Genomic DNA, 13,047 nt, shown 5'->3' with positions numbered 1-13,047 from the left:
AGATAGCAGACAGATAAACAGCACAGGGCGAAACAGCAGGAAAGGAATAAAGGAACACACAGTAAAATAAACAACGTAAGGAAAATAACAAACGCTAGCTAAACGCAAACTCCGCACTCATTCGCAACAGAGAACGCGTTTAAGACACGATCACCGCGCGTTAGTCGCCCAGTGACAAGCGTGCCACCGTAACTAGTAACAAGTAATACAAATGAACACAAACAGACAGAGACAGACAGAATGAACGCTTGCGACAGCAAGCGATCAACACAGACAAACAGATAATGTAACGCTTGCTAATCGGTTGCCTAACACCAGGCAACAGTAGGCGTTAACAGAGGACAAGACAAACAGATGAATGCAGCCAGTAGCCACTGCGGCTATGGTCTACACTCCAGGAACACAGGCAAGAAGGATCCACTACCGCTACCGCTAAGGCGAATGCGATCCACAAGGAACAAGACTGGAGGACCCACCGTCAACCAACGCTGGAGACAGTGCGGTCGCAAGATACGAGACAGGACAAGACAAAGCACGGCAGTACAAATGATACTGATCTATGCTAAAGGAGCCACTCCAATAATAACTAGACTACGACAACCACTGATCAAGGCAACCAGGGAATATCGTTTACTGGAACAGGGGCTCGTAGCACCAGCCGTAGCTGTAGCTATGCAGAGCAATGAAGTGAACAGGAAGCAGACTTTTAACCTGGTAGCATTCACTGAATGGAGATATGCAAATCCTGGCACAACTGAATGGTAATGAGACTGATCAGGAACTGCAGGCAGACTGACAGAACTACAGTAGGTCTTAGATCCATGGTCAACAAAATAAAACTTGCAAGAATAGAATTACAACTGAGCGGAACAGCTTGATCGCAAAAACATCGCGGCCAGCAGGATAAGTCACAAACATGATTATGACAGGACATGATCCTGACAGCTGCACAGTAGATTGGTCACGATCGGGCTTGGCTGTTTCTGCTGAAGCCTGAATGGAGAGCAACTACTGCGCATGCGCACACACCGACAAGGAGAACTTTGGGGCTCCCATCGCTGGATCCCCTCTACTGAACAGGAAGGGGAAAACCTCTTTAGGATACAAAGGCTCCCCCTTCCCTGAGGTAAGTACCTGCCGGGGCACTTTTTTCTTCCAGGTACACTTTAAGAAAAAAAGGTGGGGAAAAAGACTACAAGTAGATTACTAGCCTACAGATTGTCAGTATTGGCAATCTGTAGGTAGATTGCCAATATAGGTAGCCTCCACCCTCACCCTTAATTATAGGTAGCCTAGTCCCACAACCAGAGAGCTGAGCAGTGACTCACCACAAAGTCTGCCTCCCTCCTTGCTCAATCCTTGCTGTGCTGCCCTGAGAAATAGTTCACATCTCGGCTCATCGGTAAGCCAGCCGCAGTGAAGAGACAGCCAGGCAAACGGTGCACGGTGACGGCGCGTATACTTCAAATACAGGAAGTGAGCAGTGATGTCACTTTCTGTATCTGCGCCATTACTGTGCACCGTTGGCCTGGCTGTCTCTTTCCCACTGATCTGAGGTATGAAGTATGCCGCAGAGCAGCACAGCAAGGAGCGAGGGAGGGGAAGCCAAAGTTTGTGGAGGCAGGACAGGACAAGTGGCATGCGATCAATACACACAGGTTGAAAAGCCTTGATGTAGTAGGCCTAAGGACAGGGCCGGATTTACAAATCCGGAGCCTGTAGGCACAGGTGTTCTGGCGCCCCTTAACTCCGCCCCTCAAATCAGGACACACCCCAAGTAAAATATTCTGAACCCTAATGATAGGTACACATAATGCAATTTTCTGACCGATTTTACTGTCAGATCAATAATTTTCAACATGTCAGATCTGATTACCAATCAATTTTTCAACTAATTTTCTGTTCACTTCTTTGGAAAAACGTTCTAAAAATCGATCGAAAATCAGATTGGACATGTAGGAAATAATCAAACCGACAGTAAGTCTGTCAGAAAATTGCATCGTGTGTACCTAGTATAATCTATGCCTCATGTACACTAATGCTGGGAATACACGGCTCGATTCTGAGCCATTTAGATGGCTCGATAGACAATTTCTGACACGTCCAATCTTCCGCCCTATCGTTTCGCCGCTCGATTCCGCATTGAGGACAATGCAAAATGATAAGAAAAAACGAGTGGCAGATAAAAGCCTAGGTAGAATCGAGCGGGGAATCGATCGAGTGGCAAAATCGAGCCATGTATGCCCAGCACAACGGTCCTTTGGATCTTACACTCTTATCACGGTCTTAAATCATGCTTATTGACATGAGATGATTGGGGTGTAAGCTCCTGAGGTCAGTGATATGGAGCAGGGATTAGACTGAAAACTCTTGAGGGCAGTTAGTGGCATCAGACAGGGAGCCCCACTGACACGCCGACTCAGAATGTCCTCTCTGCTCTAAAAGATACACAACAGCGTAATATCCTTTAAACGAAAAACATTTCTTTGTTACAGCTGATAGAAATCCTAAAAAAAAAAATCTGCAGTGTATTGACTTCCTGCTTTCATGGAAGTATTTGTGCTTTCAAATGAGTGTATCTGCCATCTCTAGTATAGGCAGTCAGGTGACACAGGGGAGAGATTAAATTAAACTTGTGATTAGACACAGATGAGGGGGAATTAGACAGGCTAAACCCTCTGAATACACAGAGGGTGCATTTTTATATGTTTTCCTTCTGTCATGTGCTCTTTTGGTCCACTTTAACACAGGCACACACATTAGAACACAGGAATACAAAGGCACATATACATACAGAATGAAAGAAAGCATTGCAGCTGAAATACACAAAATCTGGCAGCTGAGTCCACTATCCCATACCACCTACCGTTAAGTTCTGTTAATGTTGGTGTCTCATCTGCATGGATATTGTACAAAAGGTCCTTTACAATTATTTATATGTATATTGTAATACACATGTATATTGCATGGATAATGTTGTCAGTGCAGTGTATTAATTAACAATTGCAATAATTAGACTCTTTAAAAACTTTGCAATTGTCTTCAAATTTACTTTAGATGATGTAAATGAAGACTCCAGACATGTGGAAGCAACAGATGATCTTATAAAAATTCCAGTAGAGGCTGAAACTGCAGAGGCTGAACGCAAGGTTGAAGAAGATGATGACATTAGACAGCAAATCAAGATAGCACGACACCTAGCAGAGCAACTTAAGCAAAAAAACTTAATATATTTTCCTAAAGAAGGCGACCAAGTAAATACAGCATATAATGCAGAGCAAAAGGATCACGGTGGTTGGCAGGTTAGAAACCCTTTTTCATGGATAGCTTAGTAGTGTAGTTCTGGATAACACTTCTTACGGAATGCAAAACCTATAAAAAGTATCCCTGTGGTGTGGTAATTTTGGAAACCCTCATGTACAGGTAGTTCCCGGTTAACGAACGAGATAGGGACTGTAGGTTCGTTCTTAACCTGTATCTGTTCTTAAGTTGGAACATTGTGCCATCTCTGTCCCCTGTACCTCCTCTGTGCCCCCCTTTGCCTCCAATGTTCCCCTCTGTGTCACCTCTGCCCCCTGTACCTGCTTATAATAGTTTAAAAGCCATATTTTCTTTGAATTTTTTTAAATCGATTTTCTTAAAAACTACAAGTCCAATTTGAAAAATGTTTGACTTGTTTGACTTGCTCTCATGGAAACACAGAATCCATGCCGTTCGTATCGGCGGGTCGTACGTAAGTTGGGCACTGTATAAAAAAAAAAAACTACCACAGAAATCAGTATTTTGTTATCTATGGCAACCTATGAGCTTTCAAAAAGGTATCTGACTGGTAGCTGTGGATAACAAGAATATTCAGCTTCATGAATAACTAATGTATTGTCTGGCAACACTGCATGTCAGAATCTGTGTACACCACCCTGCCACGAAGTATAGTGACATTCTATCACACAAGGGGCCTGATTTATAAAGTCTTAGGTTTGTGTGGCTTTGATTGTGCCCCCCAGTCAAGCAGTTGTGATGTGTGAAGACTGTGGTCTTCTGCACAGCACAAGCAGAACCCAGCTGTGTTGCTTTGAAATCAATAGGGAAATGCTGTATGTGTACATACATTTGCTAGTTCATCCCCAGACATTGAACTGCCTGCTGGGCAGGACACTTGCATTATGTATCAAATAAATAGAAGACTTATTTGAATTTCTCACCAAGGCCCATTGTTGGGACCAAGCACTTTCAGTCGTCTAACCACAGACATTAACTCACTCCTTCCTCTTGTCATCAGACACCATACACTTGAGGGGACACCGGCTGAAGTCATCACCTGTGGTGCACCCAACTGGAGTTGGTCATCACCTGTGGTGCACCCGACTGGGCCCTTGCAAATAACATTTTCCAGCATGCCTGATTGATCTTCTTGACTTGACTGAAGCCGGAAATGGATCCAAATGATCAACCGGGTGGCCATGTTGCGGCATTGAGATCTGCCAGATTAGATCATTACACTCAAATTGGCTGGATATTGATGCTGAAAAATGAGTTATGTATGGGCGCCTTTACTTGACCTAAAGAATCTGCTGCTAAAAGTCTGGTGCCACATACACTTTTAAAGGGGAACTGAAGTAAGAGGTATACGGAGTCTGCCATATTTATTTCCTTTTAATCAATACCAGTTGCCTGGCAGCCCTGCTGGTCTATTTCTCTGCAGTAGTATTTGAATAACACCAGAAACAAGCATGCAGCTAGTCTTGTCAGATCTGACTTTAAAGTCTGAAACCCCTGATCTGCTGCATGCTTGTTCAAGTGCTATGGCTAATAGTATTAGAGGCAGAGGATCAGCAGGGCTGCCAGGCAACTGGTATTGCTTAAAAGGAAATAAATATGGCAGCCTCCGTATACCTCTTACTTCAGTTCCCCTTTAAAGATCTTCCATGCCGTGATGAATCAGAGTTGTTTGGGCTGCACAAAGGGGACCTATAAAACATTGTAATTGTTTGCCTATTTAGTGATCCTGTATATTTTTACCACTACAAATACTGTACCACTTGACCACTGAGGGTTTTTTTCCCCATAAAGCGGTATAAAACCCTGACATAATATTCAATAAAAACATGTTTTCCTACTTTGTATATGCCATACGGTTAGCATATTTGCTTTTGTGCATAAGTATTATTATTCATTTAGAAATTATACGTTCCTAAAGTACACTTATTTTACTCTTAGAGCTGACTTTATTTATAACTGCTTTATTCATCCTCTAAGTTAATCAGAAAGCATCAGAAAGCATTTATGCTTGTCTGACTTTGTTCAGGGGACTCAGCAGTGTGAGAGAAGGCTTTGTTTACATTTCTCAATTAATACAATGAAACACAAGATAACATTATGTAAAGTTTGGAAGCGACCAGCTCTGCTGGAAGGGAAGCTACTAAAGCCTGTGTTAACCCTTTGAATGCAGTTCTAGTAAAATAAAATGCTGGTTGTATATAATATGCTGTAAATAATCTATTAGAGCAAAGTAGAAATGCTGGGTTTCATTGCACTTTAAAGGGGAACTGAAGAGAGAGGTATATGGAGGCTGTCATGTTTATTTCCTTTTAATCAATACCAGTTGCCTGGCAACCCTGCTGGTCTATTTCTCTGCAGTAGTATCTGATTAAAACCAGAAACAAGCATGCAGCTAGTCTTGTCAGATCAGACTTATAAGTCTGAACCACTGAAACACCTGATCTGCTGCATGCTTGTTCAGGGGCTATAGCTAATAGTATTAGAGGCAGAGGATCCGCAGGGCTGCCAGGCAACTGGTATTGATTAAAAGGAAATAAACATGACAGCCTCCATATACCTCTCTCTTCAGTTCCCCTTTAAGGACCAGAGCAATTTTCACCGCGCCTTCCTTTCATTCCCCAATAAAATTATCACTACTCATCACAACAAAATGATTTATATCTTGTTATTTTCGCCACCAATTAGGCTTTCTTTGGGTGGTACATTATGCTAAGAATTATTTTATTCTAAATGCATTTAATAGGAATAATAAGAAAAAAATGGAAAACATTCATTATTTCTCATTTGTCGGCCATTATAGACTTAAAATAAAACGTTCTACTGTGGATAAAACCCCACACTTTTTATTTGCCCATTTGTCTCGGATATTGCAAAGTTTAAAATATTTCCTTAAAATGATGTAAGGCGCCAATATTTTATTTGGAAATAAAGGTACATTTTATTTTTTCAGTTTTGGGTCCATCACTAATTAAAGCCAATAATTTAATAATTAACAGTAATATACCCTCTTGACATACATGTTTAAAAAAAAAAGTGCAGTCCCGAATGTAACTATTTATTTATTTATTTTTAGCTGTCATTTTTTTATGCAAATATTTTTGGATGGTACTATGGGAGAGTGTGGGAGGGAAATAGTTAATGTTAAATGTAGGTGTGGGTAGTTTCATTAAAATAAATGTGTTTAGATGTAATTATACTATTTGGCCACAAGATGTCCTCGCGCATTACTTCCTATTCGCGTACTATAAGTATGCTAAACAGGAAATAATGAGTGGGCGTGTTACTTTGGAAGATACAATGACGCAGGCATCTCATTGATGCCAGTGATCATTGACACGGGGACTTATATTAATGAATGGGAACTGTGTTAATATTTTAACTATAAAATAAAAACAAGAAGAAGCCTTGCAATGAATAAACACTGTAAATACACAATAGTTTTCCTTCAGAAACCAGTATATTAAAGCGAACATGAGACTTTAAAAAAAATATACATACCTCGGGCTTCCTCCAGCCTCCTCCAGGCTGTTTGCTCCCTTGCCGTCCTCCTGTGCCGCCTGAATGCTCCGTAATTCTTCCGCAATGTCTTCCAGTCTGGGGCCTACTGCACATGTGCCCTGTCGCGCTCCTGTCGCTGGGAGCGTTTTGCACCTGCGCAAAACGCTTCTGGGCCATGGGAGTACAGCGGGGGAGAGTGCGCGACCTGGAGTGCATCTGTGCCGACTGGCCCTGACTGAAGAACTTTGCGGGGAGAATTGCGAAGAATTCAGACAACACAGGAGGGCGGCAAGGAAGTGATCAGCCTGGAGGGGGTTGGAGGAAGCCCCAGATATGTATAATTTTTTAAAATCCCCCCGTCTCAGATAAACTTTAAGGAAATATCTGTCTTGCTGCTATGCTCTTTTTGTAGATTTCAGCAGAAATGAAGAAAAAGATGCAGAAAAAGATCAAATCAGAGCTGGAAAAACCATGTCGTATGACAGAAGAAGAATGTGAACAGATTTCTGACCTCTGGCAGCTTCCAATTCACATGCGATGGGAAGTTTACAGGTCAGTTCGTCACTGAATATCATATTGTTCTCTTTTGTCTCTATGCGTTGTTAAAAAAACTATAGGGTTACAAGTTTTTATTATTATTATTATTATTATTATTGATTTATAAAGCGCCAACCTATTTTGTGGCACTGTATAAAGTAAGAAACAAACATGGGGTACAAAATAGTACAGACAACGGTATACACCAATATACAAAATACAGCGTTTGTACAAAATACAGAATTGGTACAAAGTACAGAATTGATAATAACAGTGACATCATTGATATGAATAAATGTGAAACAAAATCCAAAACACAAAAAGGGTGAGAGGGCCCTTCCTTTACAAGCTTACAATCTTAAGGAATAGGGGGGAAACGAGAGATAGTGTACTATATAATATTCATACATAGAGATGGTGTGTTTTAGGTTATCTGATAGGAAGTACAAGTTGGCCAGAGGTCAACAGGTGAACAGGCCTAAGGTAGAGCGTTTGGTTGAAGGAAAAAGTAAGTTTTGAGCTCAGGTTTAAAGGTATTAAAGGTCGGTGAGTGACTGATGTGTTGTGGCAGAGGATTCCAGAACAGGGATGAAGCACAGGCGAAATCTTGTATAAATGAATGTAAGGAGGTTATTCTAGAGGAGGATAATAGAAGGTCATGTGCAGATCTGAGATTGCGGTTGGGTTGGGTTGGGTTGGGTTGGAAACTGGAAAATAGCGAGGATAAGTACAAAGGAGAGAGATTATGGAGAGCTTGCAGAGCTTTGCAAGTTAAGGTAGCCATACACTGGTCGATTTGCCATCAGATTCAACCAACAGACAGATCCCTATCTGATCGAATCTGATCAGAGAGGGATCGTATGGCTACCTTTACTGCAAACAGATTGTGAACCGATTTCAGCCTGAAACCGATCACAATCTGTTGTGGTGGTGCTGCCGCCGCTCCCCCCGCCCGCATACATTACCTGCTCCGCTGGTGCGACTGCCCCCGGTCACCGCTCTTCTTCTCCGTCTCCGCTCTGGTCTGCTCTGGTCTCCGGCATGCTTCCCTTCTTCCTGTCTGGGGGAAGTTTAACCAGTAGAGCGCCCTCTACTGTTTAAACTTCCTGCCGGGACAGGAAGAAGGGAAGCATGCCGGAGACCAGACCAGAGCCGGTACGGAGAAGAGCGGAGACCCGGGAGTCGCGCCGGCGGAGCAGGTAATGTATGCGGCTCTATTGCGTCGGTCGTCTGGCACTCGAACGCCGCTAGCGATGCGCTCTTTACCCGCGGGCGATCAACGGTTATTTTCCGCACGGCGCGATCGACGGGATCGGACGGAATGGATCGAAATTCGGCGTGTAGCGTGAACGATTGGCAGCAGATTCGATCCCAGTGATCGAATCTGCTTTTGAAACGGGCGCAAATCGGGCCAGTGTATGGCCACCTTTAGAGTTAAGAGTTTGAACTGGATCCTCTGGTGAACTGGTAGCCAATGAAGAGCTTGACAGTGGGGAGCTGCAGAGGAAGAGCGGGAAGAAAGATGAATGAGACAAGCAGTCGAGTTCAGTACGGATTGGAGCGGTGCCAGTCTGTTTGCTGGGAGTCCACAAAGTAGTATGTTACAATAGTTAGACAAGATATTATATGAGCATGTATTAACATTTCAGTAGTGTCCTTAGTGGGAAAAGGACGGATGCAAGATATGTTTTTGAGTTGGAGATGATAGGAACTGGTTAGGGAGTTAATGTGAGGTATAAAGGAGAGAAAGGAGTCAGATATTACCCCTAAGCACCGTGCTTTTGGGAACTGAAGTTATAGGGGTGTTTTTAACATTTATTGTTATATCAGGCAGTGAAGTGGACAAAGATGGTGGAAAAATGATTAGTTCTATTTTATTCATATTAAGTTTTAAGAAGTGAGAGGTCATAAAAGAGGATATAGCAGTCAAGCAGTTAGGAACACATGTGAGGAGGGAGTTAAGGTCTGAGGCCGAGAGGTGCAGTTGTGTATCGTCCGCATATAAGTGGTATTGAAACCCAAATGAGTTGATTGTCAAGACCATGCATGTAGATGGAAAAGAGTAGGGGGCAAAGGACAGAGCCTTGGGGTACCCCCACAGATAAAGGATGGGGAGAAGAGATCTGATCTGAGTATGAGACTGTGAAAGACCTTCCAGAAAGATAGGAAGATATCCAGGAGAGAGCAGGGCCCTTTATATACCTATAGATGAAAGTATCTGCAGGAGTAAGGTGTGGTCAGCAGCATCAAATGAATGAGTATGAATAATGGCCTTTGGATTTAGCAGTAAGAAGATCAATTGCTACTTTAGTAACAGCTGTTTCTGAGGAGCAGTTAGAGCGAAAGCAAGACTGGAACTGATCAAGCAAGGAGATAGCAGCTAAATAGTTCAGCATGTATATGGCGTTCAAGTAATTTGGAATGGAAGGATTGACACAAGGCACTAGTTAGTGAGCTCGGTGGGATCTAGAGATAGTTTTTTAAGTACCGTAATGGTGTCACAACAGCCTTTTTGAGTGAGGATGGAAAGATGCCAGTGAATAGCGATGTTAGTACAGGGATGAAGGATGTGGATAGCTGCGGAATGAGATGGGAGGGAATATGATCCAAAAACCACATGGTTAGATGAGTTTTGGAGATTAGAGAGGAGAGAGAATGTTCACGGTTTGGAGACAAGGCAGTTAGAGAGCAGTTAATGAGAGGTGTGAGTGGAATTAGATTGCTGTAGGGAAAAAACACTTCTGATTTTGTCAATTTTATCAGTGAAGTATGTTGCAAATTCTTCAGCTGATAAGCATGAAGAAGGAATTGAAGGGGGAGGTGGGGCAGAGAAGGGAATTAAAAGTGCTGAACTAGTGCTTCGGATTATGGGATTAGGAGGATATGAAAGAAGAAAAAGATGACTGTTTTGCAGAAAAGAGAGCATTTCTAAAATTGTTTAAAGGGATACTTAAGTGAAAAAAAAAAAGATTTTAACTGACCTAGGGCTTCTTCCAGCTTCATGGACTCCTACTGTGCCCACGATGTCTTCCTGATCCCTTCCAGGCAGCAGCGGCTACCCCCACAAGCTGGGCTGTCGCCGTCAGTCGGCGGCTTCTGCGCACGCACAGCCTCTAGCTGCACGCACCCTGGTCACGTTCTGCACCTGCGCAGTATGCGTAATTCGCTACTGCACATGTGCAGAATGCTCCCGGCGCGAAAGCGCAGCCACGGTGCATGCTGCTCGGAGCCACACGTGCGCAGTAGCCCCTGACAGTCCACCTTTGCTGGGGTTGCTGCCGCTGCCCAGAAGGGACCAGGAAGACATTGTGGGCACAATAGGAGTCCATGGGGCTGGAAGAAGCTCCAGGTAAGTTACAAAATTGTAATGTTTTTTTTACATACAATTCTCTTCAAGGCCTTTTTCTATGAAATAAAGTATTCATTTGTGTTGTTTTTTCTCCAACGCCATTTCACTACTCTAGAACACCTTTTCAACTGTTTAGTAGCTTTGGTCAGCCAGGGTTTGGCGGGTGACAGGATGAGGGCGGACATTGATAAGAGGTGCAATGGCATCCATGACTTTTGTGATTGAGCTGTGGTAGTGTGTAGCTGCTGAGTCTGGGTCTGTGAGGGATAATGTGATAATGTAAGGAGAGGTGCCAGGCCATCAGATACATTGCATGTCTAGTTTTGTGAATTATCCAAAATGTTAAATATGTGGTTGAAATAAACACATTTATTTGACAAAATAGTTGTAATGCTGTTCATTTACTGTTGAAATTATATACCTCTAACTTAAGGTTCATGCACTTGCCCAATTTGTGTCACCCTCACGTTTTTTAATTGATCATTAGTGCAATAGAATGAGTGCTGTACAGACATGGAGTTCAGCTACAACCAAGCAGTGTATGCTGCTCTGGGGAGAGGGGGAAAGGAATGACAGACAGCAAACAAATGATACAATGATGTGGGAAACAAAAAGAGGATTATACCTCATTCATTGATTGTCATTTGTAACCCACCACAGTGGATTACTAGAAAATAAATATGTATGACAGTACAAACACTAGATTCTCTGCTCAGAGAGCCCTAGACAGGATTCCCCATGCATTTGTATAGGGCTGTACTCTGTAGGCAGAAGACAGTGTTGCTGTATAGAGCCTGTAGTTTTCCAACTACAAATTTGGTGGGTGGGGTAATATACATGAAAATGGAGTAGTGAGCCATTTTGGTTAAGAAATCAGTGATAACACAGATTTTACAACAGTTATGAAAAAAAGCAGTGAAATAATAGTTATAGGGGTCAATCCAATTCATGTTTTCTCCTAAGTTTTCTCTTGGGTAACATTGTAAATAAAATGTCTCTCGAGCCACCACCACCAAGCAATATTTTTGACAGTACTTATTAAACCTACTTTTTGGTACTTTTTCAATTGCAGAATGCAAAAGATATTTTAATCAGAAGATGAAAAATTGTCTCCGAAGGAGAATAATTGCATTGGATTGGGCCCATAGTTGTCTAGGGTTTACTAGGGAATAGGTAAGGGTTGGTTCACACTAAAGGTGGCCACTAATGGTCCAATTTCTAGCGAAAAATCGTTCGAGCAATCAGAAATTCTGATCGGAAGTCAAATCGTTCACTACACCATCAACGAACCAATCATTGCTTTCTATCTATCACAACCATCAAGAAAATCCAAATTTTGGTCCAACAAAAATCCAATCGAACGACTATTTTTTATAATCGTTCATAATCCATTGTGCCCATCAACAGAGATTATTTACAACCAATCCGATCAGAATTTCTGATCGCTCTAACGATTTTTCGCTAGAATTTGGACCGTTAGTGGCCACCTTAACCACCCTGGCGTTCAGTTTCCCCAGGATTTCCGTGCAAAAAGTGTTTCAATTAATTTCCAATAATTTGCAACCATTTTTTTTGCAACCAATTTTTTTTTTTATATTAAATTCAATACAGATTATTGTATTGAATTCAATTTAAAAAAAAAAAAAGTGTTTTCTGCAAGATGTTGATGACGCTGTGTGACCCTGGTGTCATCAACGCCGATCAACGGGGGACATGTGATCGCCGAGGGAGAAGCAAAATCCGCCAAGGGACATGGAAGAAGACACTGGGGAAGCTATCAGAGGTACGCGACGAGGGATCAGCATGCCAATGGTGAGTATAAGACCTAGATGTATAGGTAGAAGATGTGCAGCCAGGTATAGTTAGCCAGATGTATAGTTAGTCAGATGTGCAGCCAGGTATAGTTAGCCAGGTATATAGTGAGCCAGATGTTTAGCCAGGTATATAGTGAGCCAGGTGTTTAGCCAGGTATATAGCGAGCCAGATGTTTAGCCAGGTATATAATGAGCCAGGTGTTTAGCCAGATTTATAGGTAGCCAGATGTCCCCCAGATGTGAAGTCACCAAGCCTCGTAATGTAACTGTACAGAGACCGGGACTTTGGAGATGGAGGAGGAAGTGCTGCTGCCGTCACTGGAGAAAGCCCTCGGGTGAGTAAATCTATTTACTCAATGGGCTTAGGGGGGGGGGGGAGGAGATCGGGAGGGGGGAGATCGGGAGGGAGGGGGAGGAGGGGGATAGGCCGCCCGCAACAGCCACAATAGAAGGGGGATCCCCCACCCGCACAGAGGGGGATCCCCCGCTCGCAACAGCCACAATAGAAGGGGGATCCCCCCACCCGCACAGAGGGGGATCCCCCGCCCGCAACAGCCACAATAGAAGGGG

The 13,047-nt window shown here is 42.9% G+C and overlaps 1 protein-coding gene across 1 annotated transcript in view; it reads left to right on the top strand.

Moving 5' to 3' along the window:
• The window catches only part of LOC137518578 (NFX1-type zinc finger-containing protein 1-like), a 338,789-nt gene that overhangs the window by 181,725 nt on the left and 144,017 nt on the right, over positions 1-13,047 (top strand). The window contains exons 10-11 of the mRNA XM_068236642.1: positions 3,058-3,302; positions 7,190-7,329. Of these exons, the coding sequence (XP_068092743.1) occupies positions 3,058-3,302; positions 7,190-7,329 (385 nt within the window). The remainder of the gene's footprint in view (positions 1-3,057; positions 3,303-7,189; positions 7,330-13,047) is intronic.

The sequence above is a fragment of the Hyperolius riggenbachi genome, chromosome 5, assembly GCF_040937935.1.
Source record: "Hyperolius riggenbachi isolate aHypRig1 chromosome 5, aHypRig1.pri, whole genome shotgun sequence".
Classification (NCBI taxonomy): domain Eukaryota; kingdom Metazoa; phylum Chordata; class Amphibia; order Anura; family Hyperoliidae; genus Hyperolius; species Hyperolius riggenbachi.
This window is presented reverse-complemented; position numbering and strand designations above follow the sequence as displayed.